The sequence below is a fragment of the Endocarpon pusillum genome (assembly GCF_000464535.1).
Source record: "Endocarpon pusillum Z07020 unplaced genomic scaffold C713005, whole genome shotgun sequence".
NCBI lineage: Eukaryota > Fungi > Ascomycota > Eurotiomycetes > Verrucariales > Verrucariaceae > Endocarpon > Endocarpon pusillum.
The window spans coordinates 39,954-51,250 of record NW_006913556.1 but is presented as its reverse complement, the minus strand read 5'-3'; the positions used below and the strand labels follow the sequence as shown (position 1 = coordinate 51,250).

Below are 11,297 nucleotides of genomic sequence, written 5' to 3'. Positions count from 1 at the left end.
GACAGTGTACTATACAGTTTCTACATAATGGCTAAGGGAAAGTTTAATACCAAGGTATGACTGATGTTAAAGCCGTCTATTTGCTAAAAGTGGTAGAAGCTGCCTTTTCCAACATTACTACCGCAGCGAAAAGTTATTTTTATGCCAAGGAATGTTGAACTTTTGCTAATTACGGTAATTGTACACGACGGAAAATAATGACAAATGTTGTCTAGAGTATGTCTTTGGCGAGAATCACCAACCCCTGTCCACCATGTCGCGTCGTAGGCACCCTGTCACATATCGAAGGAATTCCGACTCTCGATCCTTTAGGTACATCACCACTGCCGATTCGACAATTCGAAGCTTTGTCCCCGAATCCAACATCCGGTGAAGGGTCGACGCCCAAAACGCGACACCCGACGCAGCTCAAAGGAAACTTGGAAACTTACGTAGGCGGTGAATCAGAAAGCTCGAGCGATTCAGATGTCGAGACTACATTAGTGGAGGCAAGGAGGGTTGTGAACGAAGGCATAAACCTTACAGCATACCCTGAACGTAGGATGCGTCCAAACGGCATGTCCTGCAACATTGAGAAAGGTCATCGTCAAACAATGGGCGACAGATGCTGGGAAATTGTCATTATAGGCGCTGGACCAACGGGATGTATGCTGGCGTGTCCCCTGCTCCAAGCATCCATTCCACGACTCTCCGTCACCATCTTCGGGGCCAAAGAAAGCACTACTAGCGTCCGCACGCGCCCGCACGCGCCTGCGGTACGGGGGCACCTTGGGTCTCCATCCCCGAAGTCGGGTCTTTGGGCTCTCAAGAAGGCTCAATTTTATGAGAAATTCCTGAACTATGCCCAATACGACGGCTCGTTCTTTGAATTATGGGACAAAGGGCGCACAACCTACTTCCGGCGGCCTTGTGATAGGCCAGGTACAAAGAATGGCAAGCCCGAAGTAGACCGAGCACAACTTCGTTCGATCCTGTTGGATGCGCTACCGGCCAAAATTGTCCACTTGGGCCACCGTCCGCAATAAGTCACAGGACCTGCCCGTACACTTCACTTTCAAGATGGCCAGGGGAGGAGCACTTGGACCGAAGGCGGTATTGACCATGTCGTCGGAGCTGATGGCGCTTGGAGCCAAGCGCGAGGTTGGCTTTCGCAGGAGATCCGATTTGTTCCGGCATCAAATGGTGCAACCTGTTGATACCTAGCCAACTGGTGAGTCCAACGGTAGAGCGGCTGATCACCATGGGTCCATCTTCGCCTTCTCTGAGGGCAGGGCCATCATGGGTCAGAAGATGGGAGGTGGCAGCATCGATGTTTCTGTCTGGGGAACAGCGACAGAGGAGGAGGAGGAGGAAGAGGAGGAGGAGGAGGAGGAGGAGGAGAAAGAAGAAGTAGTAGAAGAGGCTAGTGTTCCCGTAGTCAGCCAGGCGGTGAAACAAAAGATTTTGCATGACTTCAACCATTAGAATCCCAGCTTTTGAGCCTTGTGCAAGACGCCCAACTCGAAACATTCGTTCAGAGATCCCTCTACATGTTACGACCAAGCTATCGATGGCCGACCCGGAAAGGAGTGACGCTGATTGGGGATACAGCGCACTCGATCGGCCCTTTTGCAGGAGAATGAGTTAATCTAACCCTTGAGGACGCGGTGGCCTTGACCAATGCCATCGTCAAGGCATTCAGGACAAATGCATCATCGAGCAGAAGCAACACCGCGGCATCTCTTGCGTCAGAAATCTCGCGATTTGAATGAGAACTGTTCCAAAGGGCCAAAAAGCCCCAGCATCTTACCTGTGGGATGCTACAAGACATGTTCTTCACAGAGGGACCTCCCAGAAAGTCGATCGAGTCCTACCTCATCACGCGGGTCACTTATGATCTCAAACCTTGGCTGGCTCCTCTCATGTACCCGTCATAGCGCTTGGGATCCACAGCTTCTACATTATTTTCCAGCTGTTTGTATGAAAGGAGGAACAGAGTAGATCTTCAAGGCTCTGACGAGGCCAAATGCACCCACTCGAGCCTGAGCATAGATGGAGCCCTGTGCAGAGGTGGTTTGCGACAAGCTAGTGCTATGATCTCATGGAACTTAGCCCCGGCCCGCCCAAAGATGTCGACCCTAGTAACTATGGCGGACGATTGATGAGTTAGGACAAATCACCCTGCAACCTGCAGCAGAATCCAACTTTACTCACGTGATGCTGTGACTATGTATGACTGAATTGTTATACTTGATAAGGCTTTTGTATTCTCGAACAGATAATTAGGAATACTCCACATTGTCACCAGCAAAGTTCATTGCTTGTACTCCAATCATAGTAGGACCCAAAAACGAACCGAGGACGGGTAAGCTGAGGGTGAGCAGCCTAAGCAGCAATTGGATGGAGTCTGAGCACACGGGTAAGCTAAGGACAACAAAGACTGAGCTTTTAGTGGTGCGGGGTGAGCGGAGGCTGACCTGAAATTGAGCCGACAAGAAAATGCTTAGTAACCGCCTGACTAGAAGATGAATGTAAAACTTGATCAATACTGGAATGTCAATATCAGCTAGATACGGTAACATCTTATTGTGGCAGCAACTCATCAGAGCGGCAGCTCATCACAGGAATACCCTGTTAGTATTTTATTGAAGCAGCAACTTATCAAGAAAACAGCTTTGTTAATTTATAGGTAAACAGCTTCCCCTCTACCTAATTATGAAGTCCAGTTCTAGTGTTCTAACAGACATCTTAGAAGTATAAATCGGCCAGTCAATCTTGCTACTGGTGCTCTCCAAGAAGTCATATCCAGTAGCAAATCATATCTGGTAGCAACCGTATGTGGTAGCACTACGCTTGGTAGTCTCTACGCTTGGTAGTCTCTACACTTGGTAGCATCTACGCTTAGTAGTCTCTATGTCTGGTAGTCTCCGGATCCAGCAAATCCATCCAGTATTGCTCCACCATATAAACGGAGCTCAAACGGAGCTCAATCGTCATCAGCGGCCTCACTATCAGACTCATTCTTGCCATCGCTTCTACCAGCAGCCGCTTTTTTTGGCTGCAGTAGTCCTGCCTTAGGTGTTTGTGATGCGGTTAAGAAGACCTCATCTAGGATTGCAGAATGAACTAAAAGTGATGATCGGGCATCAGGGGGAATAGCCGGTAGCAGGAAAAGAAGTAGAAAAGTTAGGCGAAAGCAGCATCTTTAAAACCAATCTTCTTTGCAACTTCAGCGAAGTCTGTGTCTTTGAGTTGAAGTGTTTGATTGTGCTGTACAGTGTTTTGGGGTCCGGATTATTAAGATAATCTTCAACTAGAATCACTTTGTGTATCTTGTTGGCGATTAAGAAAGAAGGTTAAAGGAGGGTGTATTGAGAGATTCGGAAAGGGAATAAAGAGATATTTACAGGGGCCTATACCTAGTAGTTGGGCTGGAGACTAGCATCTTCAAGAAAAAGCGGTACTAATGGTAATAGGATCTGCTGAATTGTGTATCCTAAAAGCTCTGCCTAATGGCTAGGAATTTTATTGCTTGTCTGCTTTAGCCAAAAGAGCGGTGCCAACATCCAAAGCACTTCATCTGCAATGTGCTAGATACACTGTTCGGCTGTTATGCTGATCTATTCGTCGATATCCTCCTTGACTGACATTGGCGAATCACCAGCATTCTCCTCATCATCCACCAGCTCGTCCTCCACATCCGCTACCTTGCGCTTCTTGGGTGTAGCCTTGGTAGTAGTATTTTTGATCTTCGCTTCATTTCCGCCATTCTTAGTACCCTTTCCCTTTCCTCCACCACGCTTGCCAGCTTTTGAGGGTGTAGTGGCTGTAGCAGTAGGAGTCAAAGGCGAAGCTGGATCAGGAGCCGCGTCGGTAGCAGCAGTGGCCGCAGTTCCATTAACATCCTCAACATCATCTTGGGCTTTGAGAAGACGCTCGAACCGCTTCTTGCTGTTACAACAAAAATATGGTGTCAGTTAGAAGATTTCAAATCATTAATTACTCTACTTACACAGCAGCGGTCGAAATGATTCCGGTCTTTGCCTTGATGAGTTCGAAGTCAGGTTTTCCTGTCATAATCTTCACCGCGTAGTAGAGCAGCATGTAGTTTGGATCGTTCTCAAAGGTTCGGGTAGCGTTGGATGAGGACATTGTAATTTCTTATGACTGAATGTTGGTATGAGGTAGAGAAGTCGCGAACAGTGGATGCTCGAGATTGAATTTTTGTGATAGAAGATCAAAGGTTGTGTGGTAAAGATCAAAAGCAGATCAGAAGATATTTGAAAGACATAGAAGACCGACCGTGTGTTTGGAGTTTATGGAAACTCCGAGAATTCACTAGACCTGCATTCATGATACAAGGAAGGCAGACAAAAGAAGATTTTGAGCCTTTCAATCTCTAGAAGTGTCAAAGTCTCACTAGGATGTTGTGTGAATATATAGAAGAAGAAGACCTTGTAAATTAATCTCGAAAGCACTCAGGTCTTGTTGAACTCGCTTGAGCAAAAGTCAGTATAGAATCTGGAATTTCCATTGGTGCAGCAGCACTATCAGCTCTACTTTCTGTTGTTAGGCCATCTGATTCTTTGTAGCTCCCTACTCAACACCATTCTTGAAGAGCGCAGTCTATTATCCCTTAGCCTCGACCAAACCATCTCCACCTCCCTTCATTTCGGTGGTCTTTCGTTTCTTTCGAGCAGATCCTGCATCCATCAATTCTTTTGGCGTAATAGCAGCCTTAGTCTTTGTTTGTATCCCTACAGGAGTCTTTGTGTCTCCCATAAAGTTTCCGTCATTGCCAGTTTCACCAATCTGATCACCTTTGATGGTGGTTGCAATCTTTTTTTCCCTAAAAGACGTCTTAATCGCTTTCGACAAGAAAAGTCAATGGACTAATTTGACAAAAATAAGAAGTATCCCTGTATCTTACGCTGCCTCTGCATTCGGAATCTCAATATCAGAGGCAACTCTCTCAAAGTCGATGCGGTCTTGGAGATGAGTAAGGACGCTATACAGCGGCTTCTTCTCTGCTGGTTTGAGTTCAGTGTCTGCATTGCTGGATGCTTGGGCCTTGTCAGTTGTTTTCAGAGTCGACATTGTGAATGATGAAGGTAGGACTGATGTTTTCTGTGTTCTAGAAAGATCTTTCTCTTCAATAGAAGGTACGGAGGTCGAGATAGCCGATGGGAAAGACAAGGTACAGTAGATGTGTAATATTGTGGGACTTGTTGAAGCTTTAATATAGTGTTGCCTGGAAATCTCCTGCAGAAAATCAAAACGGAGGCTGGTAGAATCGCGGTAGTCTCAGCATGTTGGGCACTGTCTATGTCCTGTTCGAGTCTCTACTCTGTTAGAGCAGCAGAAACCCAAAACAGTATTGTGGGGGATGTTGTCAGACGTACATAGCCGAGTCCTAAGCTGAAGAATTGGTTGTGGATTTGGTACCAACCCTCTCTTCTCTTGTAGCGGGCCCCGATTAGCAAAACACACTCTAATCAGGAGCAACTGAAGACCAAACACATATAGTAAGCAATTCTGATCAAATATTCATCAACAACATATTGCTGGTTCATCCGATGTTTTGCGCAGTGTAATAATCTTTGCAACCTTAACCAAGACTTGAGATCGGCGGTACAAATAACTATGAGTAGCTTAGGAGCAACCTTGAGCTATCATTCCTGTGTCATTAGTGTGCTGCAGAGACTTTGCTGTGCACCATTGTTAAGTAGCGCCTAATTCGTGGACGGCATGGTTGTCGTAATCTTTGTTCATTGTACGCCTGTTGCCAGAAGCTATAGGCGTTCTAGGCGTTTCTACTACTGTTCAGCGCATGCCTGTTGCACTTATGTTATCTTCTGCCCATTCCTGGCACATGCCTCTCGAAATGTGGGATGCTGGACCTGGAAGCAAGGAGGTTGACTTTATTGGCCCATCGGAATGATCGCCCGACAGACCAGTCTCAATTAGGTTCAATAGTGAGTATGAGCTTGTTATGCATTTTCTTAAGAAAATAGATGACAGTGGGATTTTCTCTCAAAAGCCTTTCCAGTAAGATTACTTTGGAGCTAAGTCATACTGACTAAGCACTGAGCCCTTAAATTTCACTTGGCAGTTCCTATGGAGAATTGTATATCAGTCTGAGTACACTCAAACTAGATGAAGAAGCCCAAATAAACTAGCCAGAATGGAGCAATGTATTGATTTATGTTGTCTCCATCTTTCAGTCACTAGACTTGGTGAACTTTATTCAATCAAGCGACGCCTTTCTGCACCACTCGGAACTCCTAACCAACCCAAGCAATATGCCACGCCATGATGTAGTCTTTTGTCATCTCAAGCTTCGTCTTCATCCTCCTCAGCATCAGCCGCAACGACCTTGCCCTTGACAAGCTTGTATTTGCCACCCTGCTCGACGATCTTTTTGAATTTCTTCTGTCTGTACATAGTATTAGTGTGCTTTGAATGTATAGACTGATATAGCATACGCATTGTTTGCACTTGCAATATCCGCAGCCACTGCAGTTGCATGGAAGTCAGGCTTGAATTCTGAGTTCGAGATAAGTAAGAGCATATAGTCAAGGGCAGCTTCGGCATCAAAGGGTTTTGAGGGTGCCATAATGATTGTAGTCTTGTTGGAAGCGGTTGAGATGATGTTGCTTTGTTGAATAGTACTGCAGTGTGTGTGATAAGATGTTGTTGGAAGAATGAAAAGTATAGATTGTAGTCTTAAAGAAAGAGTAGTGCCTAGGGCCGGAACGGATCAGTCTCCGATTGGCTAGTACTGCGGCGAATAGACAGACCGATCGGGTAAGCTTACTCTTCCAGGATTAAGCTATCTTGGCGCCTCTTACTGACACTAAGTATTGACACCCTCCAGCACTACATATTAATACTTTTTGAAATATTAGTAAGGTTTCTTCTTTTCACATGGGAGTCCACCTGGACTATTTATCTCAAAAACAGCATATCTACTCACGTAGTATTGGCGGCCTCTATCCTTCATTAATAATCCATATTTGTAAAGATTGTCAAAAAGGCCTTTTCATGAAGTAAGTAACTTGAGGGCCTCCACTGAGAGTTTATATTATCTTGGGGTCTAGTTCTCATCTTTTTCATGAGTTCTTTGATATAGTGTGCAGGAAGGTGTCGGCTGAATGGCTTCATAAGCCATCTTCTGAAAAGACTACCAGCAATCTGACCTCAAGGGGGGTGCCAAGCATCTTTAAGAGGTTGGTCAAGTTTGTAGAAGAGTCTCAGGCTGCGATGCATACATTGCATTCTAGACCGCCCGGAGTACCCCTTGTTGTAACAAGAGCAGGCGGCTTTGTGATAAGGTCTTTGTGATGTGGAATGCCTCATTATCATTGTTTGATGATGAGATGCACAATAGAATGTGGTGGGGAGAACGGCCTAACCAGTCAGGACTGCTACTCTTGGTTTTCCTTTCTCTTTGGGCTGAAATGCCTACATACAGTGGCAGGTACTTGCAGATAGACAACACGAACTTGTCTAGTGCTCAGACAATCAGAGATCAAGCCTTGAGTTACCCAATAGGTTGGTTCTTGGACTCTCCTGGGGAATGGCCTTTTTATCAAGGTAGCAGGGACGCGCACCACAAATTTTGCAATGTCCTCACAGCCATCATGTATTGTAAGGCTCTATCATTCTCCCAGCAGAATTCCATCTCGTTCGTCAACTTTTACACATGTGCAGGTGAGGATGCAGGTATTGTTTCATCCACCAAGTGTTCATGCCCGAGGGGGCAATTTCTGCCAAGACTTCTTCCGAACTTTCCGAATTACGCGATTAGGCAAGTGCTGAGACTGTTCATCTCGGTGAAGCGACAATGTCGGTTATAAGCACGCAATTCGTAGTGCGCAAACTACGATCATAAGGCCTCTTTTGCTGTTGAATCATCAAATGTTATGTCAGATGGAACCTGTCTTCCACCACCATTTATGTCACTCTTGAGCACACACCAAGACAAGTGCCGCTACCAAGCCGCAAGTAATAGTCCAGGCTAATGTAATTCCCTTCAAAAGCGAAGCGGCTGCAAGAAATAATGGATGAAAATCTTGTTTACATGCTCCCGCGATCTTTCACTGTTTTGGATGTGCAGGTTGGTCGCATTGGTTTTGATTTCAAGGGATAGCTCTTCGAAAGGCAAACCAGGTCGTAGCTGTTACCAGGCTTTTGAAGATCCGGGATCAAGGTAACATCGGATTGTGACATGAATGGAAACAGCCAGCAGCTTTTTCTTTGAGACACGAGAAGCACAAATTGCATAATGACCATCCTGGTCACGAGTGTAGATGAGCACACGTAAAAAAAAATCCTGAGGATGACTGTGTTATTTTAAAGCTCTCAAGGGTGATTGCAAAGCAATAGCCCGACGTCAACTACCGCTACAGGCCCTTTGTACGAACAGCACCTCGAGTTACCAGCAGCAATAGTCATCAGAAACATTCCCCAGTTTTCACTTCCCAGTGACCAGGCACTTTAAGAAGAGCATCTTAGGCACTCGTCTTAGCTTTCTTGCTTGGGCTCTCCATCTCCTCTGACGCCTCACCATCAACCTCATCTCCATCAACATCGCCGTCCTCACCCTCCTCAGTCTTAATGAAAGCACGTTTGTTTGTAGCCGCAGCGCTGCTGTCCTTCTTGGCCTTTGCTGCCGCAGGTCTGGTCCCAACCAAACCAAGCTTCTTCATCATGCCCCAGTGACGATGGTAGCTTGGATATAAAAGTAAGCAGTGTCCTTGAAGATCGAGACATGGGAAAGGAAGGAAAGACTTACGCAGCCCTACCGCTCTTCAAGCCACATTCTTTTGCGACTTTATCGAAATCTGGAGTCAGTTTGGTCGAGGAGTTTTTGAGGCAAGAAATGAGGACTGCAAAGTCGGCGTCATTGAATTTTGGTGCCATGATGAAGATCTTGGTTCTGACGATCTGATGGGTAGTTTGTGGGATTTTGAGTTTTAAGATGTTTGTAGTGTATGTGGTGGTGAGAAAAAGGGTGACTGTTGAAGAACGAGTTGTTGAGTCGGGGATGTGGAAAGGATGCTGTAAATGCTGAACCAAGGCTTTGGGGCCAAGTTGAAGATCGTGTGAGAACACTGCACTAGAACTACGAGTGAAGATGATTTAACAAGAGCATAAAGAATATGAGTCGTAGAAAACACTTCGCGTCATGAATCTTCCAGAATATGAGCAACGATCTCAAGCACCAAGAAGAACTCCTAGCCTTTACCGCATTGTAGACTCTCCATGACGAGCAGGCTGTCTGTAATCGCTGAAGCTGGCCATATTGCTCGCGCTGTCTTCTATGGCACGGGCATATGATATAATTCCTCTGCGAGGCACAAATCATTGCCATTCTTGGGAAATCCGCATGCTGAAATAGCTACTCCTCCCTGCCTGCAGCTTGTCCTCCCGTTCCACTCCTGCTCTACCACTACTCCAGAGACGCTAGTCGGCTTCACGAACCTCACCAAAGCCCTCTTACTCCCCGTACTCAGCACTGCTGCCGTCGGCTTCCTTCTTGATGTTTTCTTTGATCTCAACTTCTTCCGTGATCGGGCCTGGAGCGACCTTTGCCTTCTTCCTGGTAATTGATTCTTCCTCCACTGGACCCTCGCCATCTATGTCGGAGTCTCCTCCCTTACGACCGCGCTTGGCAGAAGAACTAGGAGTTTTGGCAGGTGTCTTCTTCGGACTCCTGGCTTTTGGTTTTGGTGTGACTGGTGCTGTTGCGTCCTCGTTCTCGGTTCCATCGTCCTTTTTGGCCTCAGTCTCGACTTTCTTGGTTGTTGCTTTTGCACCACCACCGCGAGCACGATTTGCTGTGGGTGGCTGATCGGTGGTCCAGAGAGCTCCGGCATCTTCCATAGCTTTGATTATAGGACGAAGCTTGTTACTTGTACGCACATATTAGTAGGTGACGGCGAGGTGACCAATAGGCTAAGACTCACGCTACACCACCAACAGACATCGAAAGCTGCGCCGCCACGGCAGCATTGTCGACCACTGGCTTTGTTTTCATGTTCATGAAACAAGTGGCCAAGAAGTTCGTGTCCTTTGTCGCCGCCGCCACCGCTGCGTCAGTAGATTTCGGAGGCATGGTCAGTGGGAGCGGGTGAATTCGAGTTTGAGGTTTTGACTGTTCAAGTCAGCATCTCTGGGTGGTAGATAGAAGTTCCAAACACTGATCTGTCATACCTTGTTGAGACTCAAGTAAGAGAAGCTTTGCAATCCGAGAAGACGTAAGGCGGCTGTGTCAGAGGATTTAGAAGAGGCGGGAGTAGATATGTACTTGCATTTGTCTTTAGTGGACGAGAAGTACAATGAAAGAAGGTTTGGTGAAATGAATGGAAGTTTTGTTGCAAATTCTAGTGTGAACGAAATGGCACTCGAAAACTAGGTTGATGGTTGATGTTTCTAGCATATGCTAGGTGTACTGGGGCCTGGAAAGCAGCCCAACATAGCGGATAGTCCGAACCACAGCTCTGACAACAAGAACACCACATGTCCATAGAGATATATAACTGTCCCTAACTTTCAATGCTGCACAAACTCCCCACCTTCAGTCAATGCGAGCACAGTGCAGTAGTTTTCCATACTTAAGTTCGACCTCCCTAGCCGAAACTTGAGGCGATGCTGTGGAAGTGTAGCTCGTCCAACAGAATGTGCCTGTTCGACCAGATCTTGATGAATTCGAAGCACTTGTGGCAGATTCTCAACATGGCACCCAGTTCAACGCATTCGCTGCTGTCTTCGACAACTCAGATTGTCTACCTGAAAACCCCTTCCTCTTTGTTACCTCTGCCGATGGAGGACTGAACTTTATGGTGCAGGAATCGCATATCTTCATTGGAGACCTCCAGCTATGTGATCATTAACAGGCCAAGGTAGAGTAGATACTCCTGTTGGCTCTGATGCTTTCTCTCGAGGTGTGGTTAGGTTTGCTTCGCGTGATTGGCGCTACATGTCGCTTGACGACATATGACAGTAAGCAGCCCGGCTGTATGTCAAGCAAAATGTTCGATGGAGCGTAGGCACGGCTATGGCGAGTACCTGCATCAGCTTCATAATTGACTTCCGGACCGCAGACCGTAGCTGCAGGCATGGTAGTACAATCTGAGAATGCTGTAAGGATTTGAGGACGCAGTGGAGCTCGTCTTGTGTTGTGAAGTGCTTATCTGGGGCTGGGACACGGATTGGCTGATTGCTGATAATTGGACGACTGCACTTGCTATCGACGCATCTGGCCTTGGCGTATCATGTCGAAGATATGCTCGAATTGGTATCTTGCGGCATTT

At 46.5% G+C, this 11,297-nt stretch overlaps 7 protein-coding genes across 7 annotated transcripts; 2 read left to right on the top strand and 5 right to left on the bottom strand.

Annotated features, from left to right (window-relative positions):
• Positions 1-218: 218 nt before the first annotated feature.
• On the top strand, positions 219-1,025 carry EPUS_04143 (uncharacterized protein; the record flags this gene model as incomplete). The annotated part of the gene is made up of 1 exon (XM_007788137.1): positions 219-1,025. One exon carries the CDS (start codon positions 219-221, stop codon positions 1,023-1,025), a length of 807 nt encoding a protein of 268 aa, XP_007786327.1.
• A 34-nt stretch (positions 1,026-1,059) lies between these two features.
• EPUS_04142 (uncharacterized protein) lies at positions 1,060-1,464 on the top strand (the record flags this gene model as incomplete). The annotated part of the gene is made up of 2 exons (XM_007788136.1): positions 1,060-1,140; positions 1,204-1,464. 2 exons carry the CDS (start codon positions 1,060-1,062, stop codon positions 1,462-1,464), a joined length of 342 nt encoding a protein of 113 aa, XP_007786326.1.
• Positions 1,465-3,599: 2,135 nt separating this feature from the next.
• Positions 3,600-4,131, bottom strand: EPUS_04141 (uncharacterized protein; the record flags this gene model as incomplete). The annotated part of the gene is made up of 2 exons (XM_007788135.1): positions 3,600-3,930; positions 3,992-4,131. The coding sequence occupies 2 exons, from the start codon at positions 4,129-4,131 to the stop codon at positions 3,600-3,602; spliced, it is 471 nt and encodes a 156-aa protein (XP_007786325.1).
• A 477-nt stretch (positions 4,132-4,608) lies between these two features.
• EPUS_04140 (uncharacterized protein) lies at positions 4,609-5,076 on the bottom strand (the record flags this gene model as incomplete). The annotated part of the gene is made up of 2 exons (XM_007788134.1): positions 4,609-4,828; positions 4,910-5,076. 2 exons carry the CDS (start codon positions 5,074-5,076, stop codon positions 4,609-4,611), a joined length of 387 nt encoding a protein of 128 aa, XP_007786324.1.
• Positions 5,077-6,312: 1,236 nt separating this feature from the next.
• EPUS_04139 (uncharacterized protein) lies at positions 6,313-6,595 on the bottom strand (the record flags this gene model as incomplete). Its single annotated transcript, XM_007788133.1, has 2 exons — positions 6,313-6,415; positions 6,465-6,595. 2 exons carry the CDS (start codon positions 6,593-6,595, stop codon positions 6,313-6,315), a joined length of 234 nt encoding a protein of 77 aa, XP_007786323.1.
• A 1,897-nt stretch (positions 6,596-8,492) lies between these two features.
• EPUS_04138 (uncharacterized protein) lies at positions 8,493-8,904 on the bottom strand (the record flags this gene model as incomplete). The annotated part of the gene is made up of 2 exons (XM_007788132.1): positions 8,493-8,712; positions 8,777-8,904. 2 exons carry the CDS (start codon positions 8,902-8,904, stop codon positions 8,493-8,495), a joined length of 348 nt encoding a protein of 115 aa, XP_007786322.1.
• A 576-nt stretch (positions 8,905-9,480) lies between these two features.
• Positions 9,481-10,099, bottom strand: EPUS_04137 (uncharacterized protein; the record flags this gene model as incomplete). Its single annotated transcript, XM_007788131.1, has 2 exons — positions 9,481-9,895; positions 9,951-10,099. 2 exons carry the CDS (start codon positions 10,097-10,099, stop codon positions 9,481-9,483), a joined length of 564 nt encoding a protein of 187 aa, XP_007786321.1.
• Positions 10,100-11,297: the final 1,198 nt, after the last annotated feature.